At 40.2% G+C, this 16,840-nt stretch overlaps 1 protein-coding gene across 8 annotated transcripts in view; it reads left to right on the top strand.

The window, feature by feature from the left end:
* PTPRK (protein tyrosine phosphatase receptor type K) overlaps window positions 1-16,840 on the top strand; it is a 334,736-nt gene that overhangs the window by 185,036 nt on the left and 132,860 nt on the right. For all 8 annotated transcript variants that reach the window (XM_053381865.1, XM_053381864.1, XM_053381866.1 and 5 more), the window contains exon 7: window positions 13,448-13,741. In XM_053381865.1, the coding sequence (XP_053237840.1) occupies window positions 13,448-13,741 (294 nt within the window). The remainder of the gene's footprint in view (window positions 1-13,447; window positions 13,742-16,840) is intronic.

Here is a 16,840-nt window from a genome sequence, read left to right as displayed (position 1 = left end):
AAGAAAGGGGGGTGGAGAGAGGGAAGATGGATGGGGGTGGGGTCGGGTGGCGGTGTTTCTATTATGTTTAATGTATGTAGAGTTTGGTGTCAGCGTTGCTTGTGTTGTTCACTTGTGTTCCTTTGGTGGTGAGAGAGGTTGGGGTTGGCCTAGGGTGTGATTGTTTGCTTGTGATTGGCTGTGGTGATCTTTGTTTCCGTGTGTGAGTGAGGTGTGTGTGTGTTTTGGATCAGGTTAGCCATATTGATTTGTATGCTGTTGGTGGATTATTGTCATTGTCCTGTTGGGCTGTGTATGTGATAAAGGGGAGCCATACCGGGGTGAAGGCGTCTTCTTCTGTTTGTCCCCGTGTCAGTTTCAGTTTATTAGTTAATTTTTCTAGTAGGGCTGTTTCCCATACTATTTGGTACCATTGGTCCATGCTTACTCCTGACAGGTCTCTCCAGTGTCTGGTTATGGTGTTTCTGGCAGCTGAGAGCAGGTGGGTTATGAGTTCTTTGTGGTGTAAATGGGCATTGTTGTCTTGGAAGATGTTTAGTAGGGCCAATTCTGGGGTGATGTCTATTACTTGCTTAGTTATTTTACATATTTCTTGTATGGCTGTTGTCCAGAATAGTTGAATTTTGGGACACTCCCACCACATGTGGAGGTATGTGCCTGTGGAGGTGCACCCTCTCCAGCATTTTGGTGAGGTTCCTGGGTGTATTAGCGCTAGTTTCCTTGGTGTTAGTTAGGTACCACCTGTAGGTGAGTTTCAGTGTGAGTTCTTTTCTTTTCGTTGATATGGATTTAAAGGGGGTATTAGACCACATTCTGGTCCATTGAGTGGGGTTAATCTCATAGCCTATGTCATTCTCCCATTTTTTTTTGATTGCGTCTAGGGGATTTGCGGGGTTCATTGCATTCTTTTGACTTCACATACAAGTTTTATAGTTGAATTATGTTTACCAAAGGGGTTTGTTGGCATCTGTCTGTCTCAGGAGACAATGGAAGACTGTGCCTTTGGAGGTCGAGTCAAACCATTGGAGAGTTACAGCTACTGCTGTATTTGTAGAGACTGATGCTGGAGAGTTTTATTGCAGCTGGGGTAGATGAAGGTGTACAGTTTTGCTGCTACAAGTGCACCATGGCATATCTTCTCTCTGCGTTCCTCCCAGTAACCATTCCTCATCTGGTTACTTCTGTGGATTCTATACAATGTTTATAGTTGAATTATGTTTACCAAAGGTGTGCCATGTCAATAATGCAGTGCTTGTGACCTGTGACGAGCTGAGAGTTATAGATTTTAATTGATTTCCATGCCACAGCTTTCACACTTTAGTATTTGTATTAATAGGTGTCTTATCCAATCACTCCTCCAAGGGATCTGACTAGTTTTGCGTAGGCTGACAAAACTAATTAGAGTGAATAATCTCCTAAATATTCCTTCAATATCTTAAAATGAATTTGGTGCCTGGCGTTTTTCTAATGATCCAGTCAAGTTTCCCCCCCAAAACAACAACAACAACAACAACAACAACAACAACAACAAAAGGCTCTTTCTTAAGAAAGAAAAAGGCACATATCTCTCTGGGAAATTGATAATCGATCCCTTTTTGTACCAGTTGTAAATGCCTTGGAGAAGCATTGAAATTGTAAGACTGTATCGCAGGGGTGAGGTTCATTTTCATCAACTCTGACATTCGCATGAAATTTCAAATATCACATCCAAAATCAAACCATGTACACATTTAGCTACTTGTGGAAAGGAAAACAGAATATGTGTAAAAATCCATTTTATAAAAATATAACAACAACAATAATAATAACAGTCCCCCCTCCCCATTTAACAGGCCGTATATTATTTCGTGAATGAGGCCTGGATAAAGAGGAATGTTTTCACTGTCATCATGTAATGACAGCAGTAAGTGACCCTCGCTGGGGAGAACATTCGACAGATGGGGATTCACCACAGAAAAGGCTCATTCAAATGTGCCCACAGAGGCCTTCCTTGGTACACACCATGTCCCCATTTCCTTTCCACTGAAATTAGACCTAGAAACCATTCTTTTGTAGCCAATGAACTACACTGTGGTGTGCAGTTTATTGTGGGGTGTGTGTGTGTGTGTGTGTGTGTGTGTGTGTGTTATCCACAGCAGTTTCTCCAATTTGCAAATGTGCCCACAGGCCCCAAAAGGTTGGTGGCCCTTATTATATAGTAAAGTCCTGTGTTAATTTACCAAAACTGAGAAATTAGCTAAAAGTAACATGTTACATGCAGCAGAAAAACTTTAGTTATGTAACATATATGCAACCAAGCTGCTGAATACATTGCATGACTCAAGGGCACTTAAGTGAATCTTATTCCAGATACTCAAGTCTTAGAGGGGCACTTGGACCTCCTTGACCGAGCTATGCAGGCTACTCAGATGGTGTTGTGTAACAGCCTGAACTTCCCTGCCCTGTTGCTTGTGCTGCTTTACTTTTTCAGATAGTCAGCAGACTAAAATCAGAGCACAAATCCTCTAGGCTTGAGAGCCAAAACATTTCATTTGAGTGCTGCATCTCTTAGAATAAACAAGATATTTTTACTACTAAAATTAAACTTTATATTTCTATGGCAAATTTGATTAGTGCGTTAGATACAAATTGTGTATAAGTTTGTAGGAAAATAGGCTGTAGGTCCCATAAATATTTTGTAATGAAGCAAATAGCCAGTTGGCTATTCATATCCAAAATGTGCTTGGTTAGGTTTTCTTGAACTGGTAAACACCAATATGTTTAAATTATAAAACTATCCATGCATGATGTGGAAACTGTTAAATATGGTTATTTATAGTGAGAAGAGTGTTGTTTGCTTGCATTGACTGTTTAATGACCCAACCAGCACTGATGCACATACAGATACAGATTATAAGAACTGATGCAATGAAACTGTTCATTTCTGAGAACAGATTATATTAGTGCAATCCAGACATCACCATTGCTCTTTGAATTTGTATCTGTTCCTGTAAGAGTGTAGAATGTATTCATGACTTGCTCAGATTGTCCATATTTAACAAGAAATTAAAGCATGTTTATAGGTGTACTAAAGCAGAACTGAATTCCAGTTTTTTATTGTTCTTAGATTTTGTTGCTAGCTTTGCTTCTCCCTTTAATCTCTTCCCATACTTAGGTTTGTTTAAAAAATGAGTGCTTGGGGAAATCCAGCAGGAAGGCTTTCACAGTATTTATTTAAATGATTCCTATCTGCCACTCACTGTTGGGTACAAAAGAAAAATCTACTGGGTTTGACATCTCTGTAGTGTTGTGCTGGATTGGTGAGCCGATGTATGGTAATGATGAAGAAGGAAGCCGCTTGGAATTCAACCTAGATGGTAGAAAATGCAAGATGTCAGTGAAGCCATATATTAAAGAGAATTTGAATTGGAAACAGAATCCCAACCTGCCACTGGGGGCATTTTGATCATTTTGATGTATTAAACTTTTATAGCAGCATTCAGATGAAGCTGAATTACTATACTTAATCTTGGGTGGTTTATGGTCTGCTGAGGTTTTAAAGCAGACATTGTTTGAATGAGTGAATCTAGGGTTAATAATAATTTCCCCTTATTTTTTACACATGTGTGTGTGTGTGTGTGTGTGTGTGTGTAAACATCTTACAGTGTCAAATTGAATTGCTGACAACTTGAACAGCCTGAAATGTTGAATACTGTGTATTGCACCTGAGATTATTTTGTTTAAACAATACTATATGTCTGTGTTTTGTGTGTTCATGGATGTGCACCCACCGTATGCTTGTAATATTATATATTGTGTGCATGTATGTGCATCGACATAAAAAAATGCACCCATGACACATATAACATGGTGGAATAAAGAAGCAACTTCACTTTTTCCTACAGCAAAAATCTAAATTCTGTATGGTTGTCTTCTTTGTCAGTAACCACAGATGAGCTTTCCAAGTCCTGAGCACGGCAGTAAAAAGAAATCAATTACTATTAGAGTGGCACTCTAGGTTAGAGGCATTATGGGGTTCACACTTGGTTTTGCAGCAGGGAGATGATACTTAGCTGCAAATCAGGCATGATGCAAAAGATGGATGAGACAGAGTTCAAGGAGCAGTAATGTGAGGGTCCAGCACTATCTTTCCAAGCTGTCTCAGCAGCATGATGGATGGCTTGGGAGCAAGAAGCAATAATACTTGATGATGAAAGATTCATCTCCAGATCATGAGCCACTACAATGCCTACCTGGCTGGTGCTCCAGCAACACAGTGATTCCTGATTTGTTATAAGAATCTAAATTACTGTACTTAAGCAAGCAAACCAGGATGTTCAATTAGGAACCAGTTTTTTTTGTGTGTTTTTTTGGCAGCTGCTAATGAAGAAGGTAGCGTATCAACCATTCCTGCTCATTGTAAATGTAATTACCCCATATTTATGCATAGTACTTGTTGATGAGATCTTGTAAGCTTATGCTAATATGGTCTGTAATTTGTTACCTCTAGAAATCACTCTCTGTGTGCCTTCTGGTCATTATCATGAAACATGATAAATGATCTCGCCCATGAGGTGTAAATGAAAATGAAATGGATAATTGGATGCTATGTCTAAAATGTGGCTGGAATAGTTTTTTGCAATAATAATTAATTTTTCCCCTCTTCTGGTTTGAAATAAGGTGCTTTGCTATGTATCAGTGACCTTTAATCATCTTGGCTTTTGTATTGTTTGCGAATAATTTTTCAACAGATGGAACAAGGCACACTCAGAATAGTTCACTTAAATCCTTTTCAAACAGTTTCAAATATTTGGCTGTTTAATAATTCACAGGAAACCACTAATCATGACTTGCCTAGCATAGTTTATAAAAATAGTACATTTATGAGCACTTTGCTGCTGCATCTACGATACTCTGTTAAACTAGAGTTGGTCAGTTATTTATTGGGTCAGTGCAAATACATTGCTAGTGGGCCGTGTATATGGGTGAGAGAATGGCAATGAATTGTCCAATGTAACCCACACAGTATTTCATATATTGGGTTAAGAGCATACCCAGGTTCGGATTAACATATTTGCAGATGTAATGCCAAACCATAGCTAGAAGTGGGGTTGGTGGCAGTGTATAGTCCTCTAGTACTTTACCTATCCCTTATTATTGAATAGTGGCTGGATAGATAGATGATGATAGATAGATGATAGATTAGATAGATAGATAGATAGATAGATAGATAGATGATAGATAGATAGATGATAGATAGATGATAGATAGATGATAGATAGATAGATAGATAGATAGATAGATAGATAGATAGATAGATAGATTAGATAGATAGATAGATAGATAGATAGATGATAGATAGAATGCCCTCATAATATAATTCTCTAGGCAACCTACAATAAATTAAATTTAAAGCAGGACTAAAAACATAACAATTATGCCTTCAAATGCCACACTAAAATCCTGAACCAGCAAGAAAGACTAAAAGAAAAATCATGGTTAATGATTGGCTAATATTGCAGCTGCATACCAGCCCATGGAATGCTCATGATTTGTTGTAGATTGCCATGACTACAGCTGTGAATATTGTCCATCTCTGTAAACAAAGCAAAATGTATTCTGTAGGAGAAACTTGTGTTATGTCCTGATATATCAATATTTATATATAATTTATGGGTTTTATCCAAGAAAGAATTGGCTTATCTGTGTGACCCTTTTCCATTTTTCCGAAAAGCTTATCAATAATTCAAACCAAATGAATTATGAGAACCATAGGGTTAGAATACTTACCACTGGGAAATCCATTTATGCTGACTGTGGGAACAAAGGCTGACAATGAAGCAAAATATTAGCACTGGTTTGTAAGCAAAAAGTGGCCTTCTAGTTTTTGGAATAGTTTAGCAATTGTAATTCAGTAGCATTGTTAGTATTTTATTATACTAAACTTAGAAGAAAGGTGACCAAGTGTTCATGGAACACCAGTTTCCTTGTGTTTTATGTGCACATCCAAATATTCCCGAACCACCCAGAGAGCATAATACGGATTGTTTGAGGCCAGATCTAGAAACAGTGAAAACAGATAGAAAATACTGACCCCTGTAATGCAGAGGATGTTTGCCTTAGTTTGCTTTGGTTTGGTGTCAAATCAGGTTGATCACATTCTGCTAAAGAAGAAGAAGAAATAATTTTGATGGTGAAATATTATAATATAAATAAGAGTGCTTCTTTGAAGTTGGAAATTTGGTTGCAAGGCAAACGAAAATCATTCTAGCTCTGTCACCCTGGTTTATTGCCAGATCTTTAGGCTTTATTATTATGGAGACACTTCAACAGTTAATCTGAGACTGCGTTAGAAATGCCTTCACCCGTTGGAGTGGCACAAGTTAGTTCTAGCCCTGACCCTGCTCCACAACCTCTTTAACTGCTGGGATGTGTTCCTGAACTGTGTTAATGCCTCTTGCTTTTCTGGACGAAGGTTGGAGATGTGCATGTACAGAAACTGCTGGTTTAAATTGGCTGTGGCAAAGGCAAGAGTTGCATCTTTTGCTGCACCCATTCTTTGTCTCTGACCTCACCTTACCTCTGGCTCCCACCACCACTGGCCTGTGTGTGTGCGCGCACACACACACCCTGATTGTTGCGTGGTAGAGAGTAGATTGCAATGACTCCTGACTCTCAATTGTTTAATAATGGCAGCAACAAAAGGACCCCTCTCAAATTATCATCAAATTATCCTCAAATTATACTACAAATCTGGGGGAGGTAATCAGAAGTGGTGGCGACAGGGTTGCTTGGAAGGACTGTGAACTCAAAAACAAACATCTGGCCTCAGAATTCTTCAATTCTTAGTGTGTGTGTTTTGCACTTAAGCTGAAGTGAATGATTGCTTTATTTAAATAAGAAGGTCACATGTGCAATGGACACGAAGCGAATCCTGCTTTTAACTTCTGCTGACAGTGCCTAGTGCTAAAGGACTGATCCTTTTTTATTATATAAGGACAGATTGTAAAATGATTGCGGTGGTGTTTCAAATTGAGGTGAATAAAATGCCACGGTGATGCGCAGGTTGTGAAATTCAATATGCAGGAGTTAGCAGTTTCCGCTGCAAAATCATTCTTCGTAGTTCAGCATGCCAGGCAGTCAGGAGACATTGAGTCACTAAGATTAAACGCTCCCAGCTATACAGTTGTGTATGACTTTTGTATGTTATACATGAAGTTGGCATATTAAGTGGGAGCTTCCATGACTGCACTGAACTATGGTAAACACACACACACCCTTCTCTGATTTTTTAAAAAAGTTTATAAATTTTTGAGAATACAACTTCAAAAAGTCAATAGGATGTACAAACCTAAGGAAAACAAAAAACCACAACTGACTCAGAGTGCTGAATTTTGATTGTTGCTGGGAACTGTTAGAAGTCCCAGAGGTTGCAGTCCTAAATTCATCTACCTGAGATGTGTAAGACCTGCTGGTGAAGAGTGGGTAATACATTTAAAAATGATAATAATTCCAAGTCATGACTTAACACTAAGTTGATGAGCACATCTCTCCTCTTCCTGTGTGGCTGGGAAGAGGAGGAGAATTTGCAAAGAATTCTGGCTTGTCATTGTCATGCAAACCAGGAATCCTGGCTTACAGCAAATCTGATCAGTTTCAAAAGCAAGCCAACCTCAAGCCATAAGTTATGATGCTGGCTTGTTTAACTAACCACAGTTTAGTGTAACCCAATATTCCTGGCTTTGTAACAAGTAAAGCTAATTTCCACAGAAGTTTGCCTCCTGGCTGTGCAAGGGGAAGAAGGAATGGGTGAGACCAGATCTTTGATCTTTGCATCTAATCCACAGAGTGCCAAATGTTGGTTTAGTGTTACATGTAAATGCAGCCAATACTTGTTCATTGTTATCTCTGGCTTCTTGCCCAGTTTTGGTATCATGCCTTGTACTTAACTTGCACATGGAATCAGTTCCAAAAAGATGTGATCAAAGTCTTGGGGTTTCTGGGGGCTGTGCTGGATTTTCATAGGTCGCAGTCTATGAATGAGCACTGATGTAAACACAGACACTGCAAGTCTGCTTTCATGATTCAGCTGTTAAACAGTTATACCACTCTTATCCATCAGGCCCCTTGTATCCACACTTTCCTCTCCCTGGTCATATTTGTTGCCACCTGCAGGTGATATAAGTTTCCTAAGTGTTCTGCAGTTGGGAGACAGAATCTATGCATCTTCTACCTCAGACACTTAGTTGTGAAACAATTAACATGGCAGGGGGCAAATGCAGAGGAGACACTGCTAAGCAGTTGAGAAGAGGCAGGGCTGAGGGGCTGCTAATCTCAGTATGGCTGAACAAAAGTAGTGTGAGGAGAATGCTGTTGTGTGCAGGTCCTGTTTGTGGGCTTGGCATCTGATTGGTCACTATAAGAACAAGATGTTGGACTCGATAGGCCTTTGACCAGATCCAAGAGGACTCTTCTTTTTTAATTGTGTAGATTTTTATTGAATTTTAACATAAAAATTGACAGAATAAAACATGAAACAGGTAATTTAGAAACAAACCCCACCCCAGCTGGGCTCTTCTTATGCTTTCTGTTTCCAGTCAGAATGATTTTGTGTGCTGCAAAGGCTCTGCTTTTTGCCGTCTGCAGCCACGTGGCTTACACAATATGTTGTTATCAACAAATCAAAGAGCAGGCTATTGAGAGTGTCTGTACATGCTTGGTAGCATTCTCCTTTGCGTCTGAATGAAAGCCTGTACTGCATAATACAAATTGCAGTAGAAATGAAAAGAGTCACAAAGTCTTGTTGGTTCTCTGGAGAAATTGTTGAAAAATCTGCAGATCTGGATGAATGGAGTTAACAAATCCCATAAAGCGGTTGTCTACCTTTAAAGGGAAACACTTGGTTGATGTCAAAACAAGAACAAGGCCTTATTCTCTAGTAGACTATAGCACATGGCACTTTTTCTATTACCATTTTAGGCAGGGTGCTGATTTGGGAACTTAATTTTTGGAGTGGTCTGTGAAGGGAATTTCCCAATAGAGTGCCCAGTGGGGTGTCAGGAGCAAAGGACAGAAATCCATGTTGCCCATGTTTTTATCTTTGTGCTGAGTTCCTGGGATCACAAGGGTCCTCAGTGACTTCAAAATGAACAGGCTGGCTGTTGATTAACTGCCCTGGTCAATAGTGCACAGTCCTTACATTAATAAGGAATGTGATCTGGTAGGAAAGAGCTTAAACCATTGTGTGTTTGGAGAAAGCCCAGTTCAATCCTAGCTCTCTTTCAATAGTGCTGCATCCTGGGGTACCCTTTCTGTCAGTTTTCTCTGGACCTCCTTAGATTGACTAGGATCTCAATCTCTCTGTGCGTTTACAGACAGAGACACATAGCATTTGTGATTGTGACTGTATGCTTGTGTTTTGAATAGGATCCCATAATCCAGAGACGACTGTAGCAGATCTCCCACCTTCAACGTTAGCCCCATCCAACCATGGATGGGGAGTGTGAAAAGTGGGGTGAGCGAGCTAGCTCTGCCCCTGCCCTATTGCCCTCCAGAGAGTCCCCACCCCCCATGTTTTCTTTCCAGATTGCTATGACACCTGAGTATACTTTATTTCTAAACTGATGGTACTGCTTGCAGAATGTGATACAGAAGTAGTGTTGGCTACTTCGTGTCTTCCATAATACTGTGATCTCAAATGTCCTTTTTGGGGGGGTACAAGTGTCAACATGCTGGTCAATTCCAGGCTGCCTTTAAGGTGCCACATGTCTCTTTGTTGTCATTTTATATGCAAGTGCAGTTTTATCTTCCCCCCCCAGTAGATGATCCCAGTGTTTCCACAAGCTTGTAAGTGACATTTACTTCTGATGCTAACCACATTAACTATGGAGTAAACACCATTTGGTTGTGGAAATAAATATAATAGTTTAACAGTAAAAATGAACAAAGATCCACATCTTGAACTGTGTACATGCTAGCTGCACCATGAGCGTATTTGTTTATTAAAAGAATAAAGGTTGCTACATACCAGTATCAGCCCCAATAGATGCTCACATACCAGTGCCAATGCCAGCACCAGCTGCCCCACTTTTGGTTCCGGATTAAACAGTGTGGAAGCAAACTTTTTTTAAAAAAAAAATCATCACAGGAGAAAAATTGTGATGCAGTTTTCCTAGTAGAAGGAACCCCCAGATTCTATGAACCTAAATTCAAAACAAACTAATTCTTCATAAGATTTCCCCCTCCAATGCACAATGTATATTTAAAGCTAATTTGGACCTCCAACTGAATCTAATCTCAATGATGAAGCTAGCATTCATGATGACAGTTCATTTGCTGTGAAATTAAGATGTTAAATGTCAAGCTTATGAAGGTCAATCACATTAAGAACAAACACTAAACTGTGCAGAACACCATTCCACCAGCTCTGCTAGTATGGAATCTTATTTTGAAATGGAGTTAAAAATGCAGGCAACATCTGATTCTCGAGAGGAGTTTTATAACTGATACAGAGGCTCACTTTAGGCGTTTCCCCCACTGATTCCTAATTGGGGATGCCCTCAACCTTTGACTTCAAAGAACAGGATACTATGTTTAGAAAAATATACTTCAATTAACAGCATGCTTGTTGTGGATTAAACTATGCATTCATAAGGATAATATATCACTGCATAATACATTTTTCTTAGGTTGGAGGCACAAAGAATATTTTTATATTAGCATATACATTTTGGTTTTAGGCTCTTGAAGACAAGGAGATGTTTATAAAGTCTCTGCATGTTTCAGTAAATTATGCATGAATTTTAATCCGTTATTAAATGAACCAGTAATTGTTGAGCGGCATTATTAATATTCTTCATAACACAATACTCTATCAGAGCCAGAGGTGTGGTGTAACTAAGAATCCCAAAAGTACACTAAATGACAACTGAAGCATGCAGTCCCAATATACCAGATAAACTTTTCTGATGTTACCTAATTAAGTTTCCTATTAATGGTTCTCATTCCTTATTCTACAACCCAAGCTATCAAATATTCCCCAATTATAATTTCAAAATTACAGAGTTTACTTTCCTATTGCAAGTAACCTGAAACTTTTTGCATCTTTAAACAGAAGTTAGTGGGCAAAGTCTGAGGCTCTTAGACATTGGGTTTATATCGCACTGTTTTCATATGTATATTCCATGACAGCTTTATATGTATATAGCCTCTAGCAACTCTTAATTTAAAGAGACAGAAGGGGCTCATCTTTTAGCTTGCTATCCCATTGCTATGACTCACAAGGTTGATTAACAAGCTCTAGCGGATTATCTCAGCAAAACCCAATTCAATTTCTGAAATTATATTTTTGCAAAGTATTGCACGATAGGAGATAAGAGTAGAATGTGAAGATACCACACAGTGCTGTAGCTAGAGCTGGACCGTCAGGCCAGAGTCCAGAGCCCTGCACCCCAGGGTGTTTCCAGAGAGCAGCAGTGGCCAACAGGCCAGGACAGTAGCACCTAGGCTGGTGGGCATGCCAAGATCCACTAAGACTGGTTGCCGCAGCATTCATTCATTCATTCATTGCCTTTATATTCCATCTTTTTCCTTCATGGAGCTCAATGTGGCCTATACATGGTTCTCCCCTTCCTCATTTAATCCCCATGACAACAATGTGATGTAGGTTCCCCACCCCGATGTACACCTGCTGAGCAAGAAATGATAAGAAAGAGGGAAAGCCTGCAAAGGGGAAGGTATTGAATCAAGTGGCAGGGGATGGTTGCTTACCAGGATTTATTTATGAGTAAACATTATAGAAAGATCATGGGTGTGAGGAAAACAATGGCTGTATAGCACTGTATTAAGTGTTGTATGGAACTACTGTTTTAATTGTGCCTTAGATAGGACTGAAGGACCCCAGAGTATGGAAGAAGCAACCAGAGTTGGTGGGTTTCCCTTTTGTAGTGTAATATCCACTTTTGGTTGGAACAGATAGGACTGGGGGTCCTCTACCCTCTACAACAGTATTCCAATATTGCTTCCATGCAGTGCTCACATAGAGCTGGAGAGGGGCAAGGACAAAGTGGGGCATTGGCTCCCTGAGTTGTATCCTCTTTGCTAACCCTGTCGGGAGAAAAAATAACTAAAGAAGAGCAGGTGATAGCCATTCCATCTAGAGCTGAAAAATGCTGCTTCCTGAGAAAGTCTGTGCTTATTGTTCATCTTGTTTATTTGTCCAAATATGTTTGTCCAAAGTTATGACACAACACAATTGCTTTTTATTCAGTAGGTGAAAGCAGAGTGGTAGGTGTTTTTAATTATGATTCTGAAAGATCTATTCAAATGATAAGCAAATAAAACCATTCCAACAATATAAGCCAATCATTAGGAGATCACAGAGTCCTGGAAAAGGGAATGGAATGATTGGTAAATTTCACTTTCTCACTTTCTCTCATTTTCCCGATCTTAAATTCAGTTATCCATATTTTTGCAAATGTTTTGTAAAACATCCTCATTAAAATTGCATCAGCATCTAAGTGCTATTTTTGCATCCAATAACCCCCAATATAATGCATTTTTGTACGTTTATTTTCTTTGGTACATTGCAAAATTCGCAAAATATTTTTGAAGAATTGTTGCTTTTCATTTTGCATATTGTTCCATAAAGTGCACATTTCTCCCCTATCTTTACCTGGAGATGACCCTTTATACATTATGTACATGGTAACATAGGGTTGTTGGTTTGTTGTTTGGTTGATTTTTTTACATAGATATACTATTTATCTTCTCCACTTTTCACAAAATATATCAAACTAGCTTACAATATAAAATACAATAAGATCAGCCTTCCTGACTTTGATGCAGTAGATGAATTTCATGTGGGGCTTACACCCAGTTGTTCATACAGTAGACACAGAAGGAAGGAGTTATTTAATGTTCCCTAGCGTTTCTTTCAAGAGATTAAACACATGTGGGATATCCTAATAGATTATTTAGGTTAGATATTTTTCTAGTTGTCTATCCAGCTTTTTGGATTTGCTGCGTTGCAATACTGCTGATTGTGAAACCCCCGTGTGCCTTGAATTTAGCATTGATGCCTAATTAACTGAAACAAATTAGCCAAAATATGAGCCATCTGGAATGAAAATGAAGCCTGTGTGTTTATTAGTGGATTCATTTTATTCAGGAAAGTGTGTGTTGCTTTTAATTGCTTCCTGAAGTAAATCACTCCTAGGCAATGCTACTGTAGGCAGAATCTCCATTGTTATAGTTTATTCTCTCTGTTGGTCCCCTAGTACTAAAGGCAATTTAACAGAAGTATTGAAATATATTCCGTCGTTTCATGTTTTTTATCAGCTGATATTGTTAGTTGTGTGTGTTAAATATTCACGTACTTCCTTACCTTGCTGTTGTTTACTCATTTAAGATCCAGGCCTTATGCCAATATTTATCTTTCTGACTCAGCTCTTATAATTGTGTCTTACAGAACCACCTCGACCAATAGCACCCCCACAACTTCTTGGAGTTGGACCAACTTACTTGCTGATTCAGTTGAATGCGAATTCCATTATTGGAGATGGGCCGATTATCCTAAAAGAAGTGGAATACCATATGACAACTGGGACCTGGACAGAAACCCATGCTGTAAATGCACCAACTTACAAGCTGTGGCATTTGGACCCAGACACAGAGTATGAAATCCGTGTTCTTCTAACCAGACCTGGAGAAGGTGGCACTGGTCAACCAGGTCCACCGCTTATTACCCGGACCAAGTGTGCAGGTATTGTTTGTTCTAGACTCTATTCTGGATTTACTGTGATACGGTACTGCTAAAACCTAACTTTAGAATGTGCTTTTTTCTTTCTGCAACCCATATGTTTAGATCACCTGCGCTGGCTTTAGAGTTCAGCTAAGAATTCAACCAGTAGTAATTTCTCAAAGGGAAGTGGCACCTTTATTCTGTTACAGGGGATTTCCCCCACCCTATGAGAATTGGTGCATGGCTGTAGCTAAGAGTATATGCTGTGGGCCAAGTAGCTAGAGGTTTATATGCAAGTTGTGCTATGAACTTGCAAGGTGACATTAGCAAACCAGTCACCCTCCCCACCCCCACCCTAATTCACAATGACTTGAATTGAGAGGATTTCTTGTGGAATGGAGTTTCACTTCCTTCTCGTCCCTGCTGTGGTCATCTGAATAGCAATTACTGAATAGCTCGGGAATGACCTTTTGGTTTACTTAAGTAGCTTTTACACAAGAAGATCATAGCCAAAACAATTAAAATGTGATTTCAGAGTTCCTTGTCAGAAAAGGGAGTTGCATTGGGGGGGGGAGAGAAGGAAAAGTTTGATTTATTCTTTAAGCATTTAAATAAATAAACTTTAAAAAGGTGATCAAAACTAGGAATTGCATGTGTCAGAAAACATTCTTCTACCCAAGTCTGTTTCTTTGTCAAGCTAGCCTATTGGTTTTTCTTTACCATCTCCTGAGATTGATGAAATCCTGATAAACATACAATTCAGGCTGGGATACATGAGATCACAAGCAGCAGTGCTCCACCCTGCAACAGTGGTATCATGTGAAAAGCCCTAGACCTGCAGGAAGACTAGCAACTCTGAGCAACCTTAATGCTGGTGTGGGAAAGAGCTACAGCTGGAGTGGAGAACCTCTAACCCTTGGGTCAATTTTGGATGGACTGCCAGTTCCAGCCCCCCACATTTAGCCTTCTAGGCCATTTCCCTCAGATGATACCCACCTGCCCCACACCTGATGCCAGATGTGATGTCAGATATGGAGCTGGTACATGGCTGGATCATCTGGCCATGCACTAATCCCTGCAGAAAGCAGAATTTAAAGCCCCACACACCAGCTAATTTGTTGGGAGTTCAGTCCTGCTTAGTTTGGGTGTGCAAACAAGTTGCCTGTGGAGAAATCATTGGCACACCTGAATATAATTAATAATAAAATAACAATAACAATAACAATAATAATATTTTATTATTTATACCCTGCCCATCTGGCTGGCCTTTCCCAGCCACTCTGGGCAGCTCCCAATCAAATATTAAAAACATAATACAGCGTTAAACATTAAAAACTTACCTAAACAGGGCTGCCTTCAGATTTCTTTTAAAAGTAGGATAGTTGCTTATTGCCTTGACATCTGATGGGAGGGCGTTCCACAGGGTAGGCTCCACTACCAAGAAGGCCCTCTGCCTGGTTCACTGTAACCTCACTTCTTGCAGGGAGGGAACAGCCAGAAGGCCCTCGGTGCTGGACCTCAGCGTCCAGGCTGAACGATGGGGGTGGAGACGCTCCTTTAGGTATACTGGGCCAAGGCCGTTTAGGGCTTTAAAGGTCAGCAGCAACACTTTGAATTGTGCTTGGAAACATACGGGGAGCCAATGTAGGTCTTTCAAGACCAATATATGGTCTCGGCAGCCGCTCCCAGTCACCAGTGTGGCTGCTGCATTCTGGGTTATTTGTAGTTTCCGGGTCACCTTCAAAGGTAGCCCCACGTAGAGCGCATTGCAGTAGTCCAAGCAGGAGATAACTAGAGCATGCACCTCTCTGGCGAGAAAGCCTGCCAACAGGTAGGGTCTCAGCCTGGGTACCAGGTGGAGCTGGTAGACAGCTGCCCTGGACACAGAATTGACCTGCGCCTCCATGGACAGCTGTGAGTGCAAAATGGCTCCCAGGCTGTGCACCTGGTCTTTCAGGGGCACAGTTACCCCATTCAGGACCAGGGAGTCCCTGCAGGAAGCAGGGTTGAACTCCCCGCTTGTCAGCTGATGCACCGTTTAATTATGATTAGTCTCTATCTCCCCACCCACTCCATTGGACCTACACTGATGGGACAAGCCACTCACCAATCACTCAATGAGATCATGATGTCATATGGCTGACAGGTGGGTGGTCCTGCCCACATCTCAAAGTTGGCCCTCAGTGTGGGGAAATGTGGCCTTGCTGAACCAAAAAGGTTATCCACCCCTGAGCTGCGGAATAGGAATCTGTTTTCTCACATTAGTAGGCGGCCCAAGAAGAAACAGTGTTGCTGTATCTCCAACTCATCTCTAAAGTTGCATGAGAACCCAGTGTCAGAGGTGGTCTTATAAATAGAAGAGCAGTGGTTTTGTACAAGCTGCCTTTACAGTTGCTTGTTAGCAGGAGAAATCTCAACAGCTGTGATGTTACAGATGTTGAGCCTTTTCATGGGTCACTTTAATTGTGTAGCGCACAGCAGCCTCTGTGCCTTTCTTTCACCCTGGGGTTCACGGATCTCGCCACAAGTTCCACTTCCAACGTTCACTCTAATTGTGGGGAATCAAAAGCACAAGGCACTTGTGATTCTGCAAGTCACAAAATTAAAGCAACTCATGAACTATCCTAGAATCATTGTTTTTAGCAGAGTAGTCAGTTTGGTGCTCCCCTAGGTAGGTGAGCTATATTTAATTTTGAAAGGGGGGAAAAATAAGAGTTCTTGAAAAAGTTGAGCAGCAACTGTTGCAAACATTCCTGTGCTGAATTTAATAAGCTGTATCTCAGTAAATGGGGACACCTGGTGTTGGTAACACTTTATTTTGAAGATAAAGTGCCTTGAGAATTTCCTATTCTGTGTCTCTGCCCTAGACAAACTACTACCCTGAAATTTGAAATACACAATGTTATTGCTACCTTAGGAATCATGTGTCAACCTTGGATCAGATGACACTTGCTGAAATCCACCCGCTGTTAAAGGGTTCTCACTTCTCTTAAATATTTTAGGCATTGGCCTCAACATAAGTAGAAGCTGGAAGTAACTTTTTTGATTGGAGCACTAGAGTTAGAATGGAAAAATAACCATTTTACCTCCATTTTCCATTATGGCATATAGGGGAATGAA

This window comes from Podarcis raffonei, chromosome 3 (assembly GCF_027172205.1).
Source record: "Podarcis raffonei isolate rPodRaf1 chromosome 3, rPodRaf1.pri, whole genome shotgun sequence".
Taxonomy (NCBI): domain Eukaryota; kingdom Metazoa; phylum Chordata; class Lepidosauria; order Squamata; family Lacertidae; genus Podarcis; species Podarcis raffonei.
Note: the sequence above shows the minus strand (reverse complement) of the source record. Positions and strands in the feature narration are given on the sequence as shown.